Source organism: Hyaena hyaena, unplaced genomic scaffold, assembly GCF_003009895.1.
Source record: "Hyaena hyaena isolate Hyena2069 unplaced genomic scaffold, ASM300989v1 scaffold_77, whole genome shotgun sequence".
NCBI classification, from domain to species: domain Eukaryota; kingdom Metazoa; phylum Chordata; class Mammalia; order Carnivora; family Hyaenidae; genus Hyaena; species Hyaena hyaena.
The window spans coordinates 2,631,459-2,640,392 of record NW_024080708.1 but is presented as its reverse complement, the minus strand read 5'-3'; the positions used below and the strand labels follow the sequence as shown (position 1 = coordinate 2,640,392).

The following is an 8,934-nucleotide window of genomic DNA, read 5'->3' as shown; positions in this document are numbered from 1 at the left end:
AAATTTTATTTAAAAACTTTTTTTTTAATTTTTTTTAATGTTTTTTATTTATTTCTAGGAGAGAGAGAGAGACACACACACAGCGTGAGCAGGGGAGGGTCAGAGAGAGGGAGTCACAGACTGAAACAGGCTCCAGGCTCCGAGCTGGCAGTCAGCGCAGAGCCCGACGCGGGGCTCGAACCCACGAACCGCGAGATCATGACCTGAGCGAAAGTCGGACGCTTAACCAAGCCACCCGGGCGCCCCTTAAACACTTTTTTAAACATTTATATTTGAGAGACAGAAAGAGACAGAGCGTGAGCGGGGGAGGGGCAGAGAGAGAGAGGGAGACACAGAATCCGGAGCAGACTCCAGGCTTTGAGCTGTCAGCACAGAGCCCGATGCGGAGCTCAAACTCATGGACCACAAGATCATGACCTTAGTGGAAATTGGACGCTTAACCGACTGAGCCACCCAGGCGCCCTTTATTCTTAAGCTTTGTTATAGGACACAGTTAAGTCACTTGCAAATGGCTTGATCCTTTGGGTCTTGCTTTTAAGATTTGTTTGGTGGAATCAGAGCAGTGTTTAGTCTATGGGGAATTTTCCCACACTAGTGAGGCAAGATGTTTCTGAGTACTCTGCCAAGTGCCCCATGCATCGTGAGACTTTCCAGCCTGGCTGTTGGGAACAGACACTATTCCTGGTCCTTTGTGAGCACCAGAGATTTTTCCCTCTCATCTTTTTAGGTGGCTCTTTCCTTGTCCTTGGGCAGTTTACTCACATGCATGTGTCTATCAGTATTTTGTTGAATACTTAAAGGGGAACCTTCAGAAGGTCTCCAGAATTCTGTCTGTGCAGCATTCTCCTCTATGGTACTCTTCCCTGTGAACTCTAGCCAACTTAGTCTCCCGGACTCTCAGTGTTCTTTTTTTTTTTTTTTAATTTTTAAAAATGTTTGTTTATTTTTGAGGAGAGGGGCAGAGAGAGGGAGACACAGAATCTGAAGCAGGCTCCAGGCTCTGAACTGTCAGCACGGAGCCCAACACGCAGCTTGAACCCGTGAACCATGAGAACATGACCTGAGCTGAAGTTGGACGCTTAACTGACTGAGCCACCCAGGCGCTCCTCAGTGTTCTTAACTAGGGGCTCCATTAAGCTTTGCCTGATTTCCCCTTCATGTACCGTTTTACTCTCAATATTGTTAGAACAATTTTTTCCCATAGTTTTCTAAGAAAGAGTACATGGGATGTAAATTTTTGAGAACTTTTGTTTCAAAAATATTTAAAATTTACTTTCACATTTGATAGGCTGGAAATAAATTTCCTTTATAATTTTGAAGGCATGGCTCTGTTGTCTCTAGTTTCCAGTGTTGGGTTGAGAAATCCTCTGCTATTCTGATTCCAAATCTTTTAAATATGATTTATATTTTAAAATCTGAAGCTTTTAAGGTTTTATCTTTAATCCAGCTTTTCTGAAATTTCTCCAGAATATGCCTTAGTTTTGGTCTTCTTTCATTCATTTTTGTTGGTCATAAAGTAGTCTTTCCAATCTGAGGACTAGTGACTTTTCATTCTGGGAAATGTGCTTACATTATTCACTAATAACTTCCACTTATTATCTCTCTTTCTGGGACTCTAATTAGTCAGGTGTTGGACACTCTAGATTTTCTGATTTTTAAAATCTTTTTTTTTTCTCCTTAAAGAGCTCAGTTTTTATTTATTTATTTATTTATTTTTACAAATAGTTTGCTGTCAAGTTGGTTTCCATATAACACCCAGTGCTCATCCCCACAAGTGCCCTCCTCCATGCCCACCCCTCCTCCTCCCCCTACATCCATCAGTCCTCAGTTTTTGTCAGCATTCAAGAGTCTCTCATGGTTTGCCTCTCTCCCTTTCCCCCACCATTTCCCACCTTCTTCTCCCCCACGGTCCTCCGTTAAGTTCCTCCTAATCCTCCTATACGTGCAAACATGGTCGCTGTCCTTTTCTGCCTGACTTATTTCGCTCAGCAGAACACCCTCAAGGTCCATCCATGTTGCTACACATGGCCAGATTTCATTGTTTCTCATTGCCATGTAGTATTCCATGGTATAGATAAACCACATCTTCTTGATCCATTCGTCTGTTGATGGACACTTAGGCTCTTTCCACGTTTTGGCTATTGTTGAGAGTGCTGCTATGAACATTGGGGTCCATGTGCTCCTATGCCTCAGCATTTCTGTATCCCTTGGGTAAATTCCTAGCAGTGCTATTGCTGGGTCATAGGGGAGTTCTAGTGTTAGTTTCCTGAGGAACCTCCACACTGTTTTCCAGAGGGGCTGCACCAGTTTACATTCCCACCAACAGTGTGGGAGGGTGTCCGTTTCTCCACATCCTCGCCAGCATCTAGAGTTCTCTGATTTGCTCATTTTAGCCACTCTGACTGGCGTGAGGTGGTATCTCAGTGTGGTTTTGATTTGTATTTCCCTGATGAGGAGGGATGCTGAGCATCGTTTCATGTGTCTGTTGGCCATCTGGATGTCCTCTTTGGAGAAGTGTCTGTTCATACCTTCTGCCCATTTCTTTGCTGGGTTGTTTGTTTTTCAGGTGTGGAGTTTGGTGAGTTCCTTATAGATTTTGGATATTAACCCTTTATCTGATATGTCATTTGCAACTATCTTTTCCCATTCCATTGGTTGCCTATTAGTTTTGTGGGTTGTTTCCTTTGCTGTGCAGAAGCTTTTTAAAATCTTTTCTATTAAATTAAATGTTCATTTATTTATTTTTGAGAAAGGGAGAGTGTGTGTGTGTGCACAAGTTGGGGAAGGGCAGAGAGAGTGGGAGAGACAGAATCTGAAGCAGGCTCTAGGCTTCAAGCTGTCAGCACAGAGCCTGATGTGGGGCTCGAGCCCACAAACCATGAGATCATGACCTGAGCCAAAGTCTGACACTTAACTGACTGAGCCACCCACGCGCCCCTTTTCTTTCCTATTTTTTATGACACTGTCTTCTTGTTCCATTATCTAAGAGGTTTCCCTAATTTTCACCCAACCATTCTATTAAAATTTTAATTTCAGGGGCACCTGGGTGGCTCAGTCAGTTAAGCGTCCAACATCAGCTCAGGTCATGATTTGTGGTTCCTGAGTTTGAGCTTCATGTTGGGCTCTGTGCAGACAGCTCAGAGCCTGGAGCTTGATTTTAATTCTGTGTCTCCCCTTTCTCTCTGCTCCCCCGCCCCTCTCCCCCCACTCATGCTCTCTCTCTCTTTCAAAAATAAACATAAAAAATATAGTTTTAATCTCAGCTTTCTTATTTCCATTTTAAGTCCTCTTTCTTGATCTTTGCACCTTTTTTTTTTTTTTCATTCTGTCCTTCCTTTGTGGCTGTAAACTGAAGGTAAGAGTGATCACTTAAAAAGCTTCTTCTAGGGGCGCCTGGGTGGCTCAGTCAGTTAAGTATCTGACTTTGGCTCAGGTCATGATCTCAGGTTCATGGGTTCGAGCCCCGCGTCTGGCTCTGTGCTTATAGCTAGCTCAGAGCCTGGAACCTGCTTTGGATTCTTTGTCTCCCTCTCTCTCTCTGACCTTCCCCTGCTCACACTGCCTCTCTCTCTCTCTCTCTCTCGCTCTCTCTCTCTCAGAAATAAATAAAATATTTTTTTAAAAAAAGCTTCTTTTAAACTCTGCATTGTTTTTGGTTTCTTCCAAGTTCCTTTTCTCTATTGGTTTCTTTTAGTTTCTGACTTTCCCCAAATGTCCGATAATCTTTAGGTTAACTGTTTGAATTTAAGTACTAGAAGATGACTAGAAGATCCAAGGGGATGCGAACAGTTTGTTGCTTGGTGAATTTCATTATAGGAGAATAAGGTGGAATGCCAGATTTTTACTGAGGGAACCCAAGTGTCAGGTCTATAGGTGTTTTCTCTTCAGTCAGTTTCCCTGGAAGGAGGAAACTCCTGCTTCTGATGAGGAGTGAGTGGTCTAAGCCTGACTGACGCCATTCTAGGAGCCAAGCAAGGAAAGGTTGCTGAGGGTTTTAAGATTGCTTTTAGTACAGCAGAAAGTAAACCTCACATCTGCTGCCAGGATGAAGGAGGAATAGTCTTCTGATTCAGTGGATCCGGGGTCTAGCTGCTCTTCATATATACTTCCAACTGTCTGTGGCACAAAATCAGCTTGATGTTGTTGGCTTCCTGAGCCAGCTTCTTCTGATCTGTTGTTGGTTACCACTCATCCATCCCTTTCTAGCTTCCCAACATTTGTTGACAGTCTCTTACTTGCTGGCATGTCTTTTTCCATTCTCGTTGTCTTTGTGGGTTTATGACATTTTATTCTTTGACCGTCATTTCAGTGGTATTTTATGAGAGCTGAGATAAAAATATAATTTCAAACCACTGTATTTAATCATCCTCACTCACGCTTCAACTCTCCGAAATATCTTCTGCCACTACCACAGTATTGCAAGTGTTCTTTCCCAGGTCACCAAGTGAAAACCTTGTTGCTAAATATAATAGACATTCCTTTGTCTTCTCATACTGTTTCATCTTAATCACTCAGTAGCACTTGTCCCTACTGATGATTTTTACTTAAATTTCTCTGCCCTTAGCTTCCATAAACACTCCGGTTTCCTCCTTACCTGTGTGGTTTCTTTTGCCTTTATGAGCAAATCTCCTTTGACCTATTCCTTTAATGCTATTGTTCTTTATGATTCTTGTTTTAGGCCATTTTCTTCTATCTTGAGACTTATCTGCCCAGCCTAAATATCTTCATCGATGGTTTCTCATACGGTCTGAAATTCTCCCTCACCAATAATAATGGTAATATATTAAGGACCAAAACTTCAGTTAAAGTCAAATTTTAGCTGGGAGAGTATTCCCACTTATTATATTGACAGTTATTATATTGTCCTTAATGGAGATCAGAGCCTTGAGAGACAAGTAATGTTGTTTTGCTTAAACATATTAAACACAGAAACACAAACAGACACACTCTTACATATACCCCATGCCATTTTTACTCATCCTTCCAGCCACTGTTAATATTTGGGAGTATAGTATCCCAATATTTATATTTAATATATATTGCACAAACATAAGGTCATGCTGTCTATACTTCATTATACCCTACATTTGAAACTTAACAATATATCATGAACTTGTCCCTGTCATTGAATATTTTTATTTATTTATTCATTTATTTTAAGAGAGAGTGAGAAAGCATGTGAGTGAGGGAAAGGGCAGAGAGAGAGGGAGAGAGAGAATCCCAAGCAGGCTCTGCCCCCTTGGCATGAAGCCCGATGCCGGGCTCGAACTCACAAACTGTGGGATCATGACCTGAGCTGAAGTCAGATGCTCAGCTGAGGCAGCCAGGTAGGTGCCCCCTTGTCATTGGATAGTGTTGTATAACCTGATTCTCAGCGGCCTCATAGTATTCCATCTTTTGATGTATAACACATTACTTTGCCCAATCCCTGTGGTTAGACAATTAGGTTACATACAGTGTGTTGAGTGCCCTTAAACAGTTGTATCTTTGCATACACCTCAATTATTTCCTTAGTAAAAACTTTATGATGTAGAACTGTGGTGTCAAAGAATATTTGCATTTTAAACTATTTTGGTATTTAACGCTAAATCAATTTTCAAAATTTGTTGTCAATTTTAGTCCTGATAAAATATGGAGGCATTACCGAACATAGACATAAAAAGCTCCTATATTGTCATTAATTCTAATCTTAAATGCTATCTCATTTTATTTTACATTTATTTGATTCCTCAAGTAGTTGGGCTTTTAAATATATTTGTTGGCTACTTATTTTCATGTTGTGTGAATTGACATTCTGTATTATTTGTCTACCCTTCTGTCACTACTTTCTTCTCACTCTTAGACACCTTAAAATCTGATCTGCCTCCAATTTTGACCCCTTCCAACCCATCACTGCAGCCAGAGTTCTCTTTCTGAAACATAAATTTGAGCATCACTCTGCCTAAAAATGCTTCAGTGGCCCACATTGCTCTCCGGATAAAGTGCAAAGTTTGCAACATGGCCTACAAGGCCCTGTGTGACTTTGCTAATTCTCCAGCCTTCAGGAAAGAGAGAACACACACACATCCATCCACATAGTCTTTGCTTACCTAACTGCTTCTCATCGTGTGGGTCATTGCTTACAATGAACTTCCTCTGGGGAGAGTTCCCTTAGTGCCCAAGTCCTTGTCAGGTGGGTCTTGTGTGTGTTACACTCCCTTTGTAGGAGCACTTCTATTGCCTATTTAATGTCTTTCTCCTCCATGAACTGTGAACTTTGTGAGGGCAAGGACCACAGCTGTGTATCTCCAGTGCTTAGCACAGTGCCTGGCACATTAGTTGTACTCAGTAAGTATTGGATGGATGGATGGATGGAAGAAAGAAGATGGGGGGGGGGTCAGGAAAAAATTTCATGAGCCAATTTTCTACCTTAACTCTTGCCCTGAAGAGGTCATTGTCCTCTTACTCATCAAATCCTGGAAGAATGGCTTAAAGAGTGAGACTTTAAGATTATACTGGCTTAGCCTTTCATTTGTTTATCCTGGCCTGCAGTTTATTCCTAAAACATCTATTTCGCAAACAACGATGAGTTATTGTTGGTGGAAGTATAGCAGGATACACATGCATGAGGATACACATTTCTTTAACTCCTCAACCCCTTACAACTAATTCACCATAAAAGTTTCCTCTGGTCTTTTTACATTCAATGCTTCTTCTCTTCATTCTACCTGCTTATTGCTGCCAAGTTGATGTTTCTTTTCACTCTGCCATTTGCATGCTCAAAGATCTTCATTGGCTCCAGTTCAGAAGGTCTGTCACAGGGCCTCAGCATGTATGTTTTGTTCAAAACTCCCCAAGATAATTCTTTTTTTTTTTTTTAATTTTTTTAAAATGTTTTATTTATTTCTAGGAGAGAGAGAGAGAGACAGCGTGAACAGGGGAGGGTCAGAGAGAGAGGGATTCACAGACTGAAACAGGCTCCAGGCTCTGAGCTGGCTGTCAGCACAGAGCCTGACGCGGGGCTCGAACCCACGAACCGCGAGATCATGACCTAAGCGAAAGTCGGACGCTTAACCGACTAAGCTACCCAGGCGCCCAATAATTCTGATGTGTAATCATGGTTAAGAATTGCTGAAGCACATACAAATTTACCTTAATTTTTTAAAAAAAGGTCTAGGGGAGCCTGTTAGTCATTCCATTATTCATTCAACAATTATTTATCTGCTGTGTGTCCAACACTGTGTTACGAACTGTGGAAGATATAAGAGGTACAAAATACAAACCCTGCTCTTGAGATGCTTCCAACTAGCTGGAGAGAGAAAAACTAGCATAGCATAATATAATAATAAAAAATAATAATAAAATTAAACATAAATGCTAGAAAAGATCGAATAAAGTACAGTATTTAAGTGAAGGCTTTAATTCAGCCCCAGCATGCTGGCTTGCTGATTAGCATAAAAAGATAGAGGAGGAGGAAAAAAAAATCTCAAACTGCTCTTACCAAGCCTTCAGAGGTCTAGTTTTGATGCCGCCTGCCAGATGGAAAATGATGCAGAGGGGAAAAAATCCTGTATTTACTTCTCAAAATTAAGACAGGATGGGAGAGTGTGTTTGAGGGGTGAACATATGTGAATAAATATGGTATAACCCTTAATTGGTTCCTGATGATTAAAATGTAAATGGTTCCCCCTGGAAAAACACAGATATGATATTTTTCACTTAATGAATCAAGCCCTACGAGTCCTTTATTTTTGCCTTGTTGAACCAGAAATCAAACATTGGATAAAAGTTGAACACCTATTTTGATGTATATTGATGTACTTTTCTCTTTTCCAGGGTCGCTATGGCAACAGCATCTTCTCAAGTTCTGATTCCAGACATCAATTTTAATGATGCCTTTGAAAACTTTGCTTTAGATTTTTCCAGAGAAAAGAAACTGCTGGAGGGGCTAGATTATTTAACAGGTGTGAGAATACTGTGGTTTCCTTCCTGTTTAAATGCTTTTCTTTTGGTGTTCTCTTATTGTAAGATAATTGGAAAAGGGCAATATTTATAATGAAAATGCTTTTATAACCTTTAAGACAATGCATGCATCTTTTTAGATAGAATATACTTTAGTTCATGTAACAGAAAAGAAAGATGATGTGTCAAATATTTCTGGGGGCAGATGGGTATACCATTATACTTAAAGGTAAAGAAAAAACAAGACATTGCTGATGGATTTCTCCTTACGAGCCTATCAGTAATATATTGTTGCTTGTTATTGAGAGAGTTAGAACTCAAGTGACAATTATGGAATATTAAGGAACGTCCCGCATAGCTATAGGTACCACTCAAATGGTTTTACAGAAATTTAGGAATTAGCATATTAGGAAGAAAAATGTAAGAAATATCTTTATTGCAGACAATTTTAGGAAATGAGGGGTGCAACCAGCTTCCTAAAAATGTTGGCTACCTTCAGTATTATCGAATGACCTTTTCGTGAGAAAAATGTACACATACAATAGCTTTGCATTTGTCCTTGTTTTGGCTAATATATTAAAATATCTGTCATTCATTGAACATCTCCTTTATGCCACTCTATGTTAATTTTATATTATAAACATGTACAAACGATCTATGAGGTAGTTATCATCCCTTATTTTACTGATGAAGCCACTCATATTAATTTACACTTGGCTATACTGCCAAAAGTCTATAATAAAACTTATTTGAAAATAAAAAGAAATAGGCCAAAGGTCATGCAGTAAGAAAACCATTTGACCACTTTGGTGTAATATCTACATATGTATTGGTGCAGGCAGAGTAGACAACCAGGCAGTCAGCTCAATACCTTAGGCTTAGATCTTTGCCTAAAATGTCTCTGTCACTGAAGCAAAAGCGGTTTGGGGGAATTTGAAGTCTTAGCACTTTGCTTCAGGTTGTTCTGGATGTGCTATCTAAGCTTCTAATTAA

General features: G+C 40.2%; 1 protein-coding gene across 1 annotated transcript in view; it reads left to right on the top strand.

Moving 5' to 3' along the window:
• Nucleotides 1–8,934, top strand: part of MID2 (midline 2) — a 96,954-nt gene that overhangs the window by 77,312 nt on the left and 10,708 nt on the right. Inside the window, exon 5 of the mRNA XM_039233498.1 lies at nt 7,816–7,943. Coding sequence (XP_039089429.1) covers nt 7,816–7,943 — 128 coding nt within the window. The remainder of the gene's footprint in view (nt 1–7,815; nt 7,944–8,934) is intronic.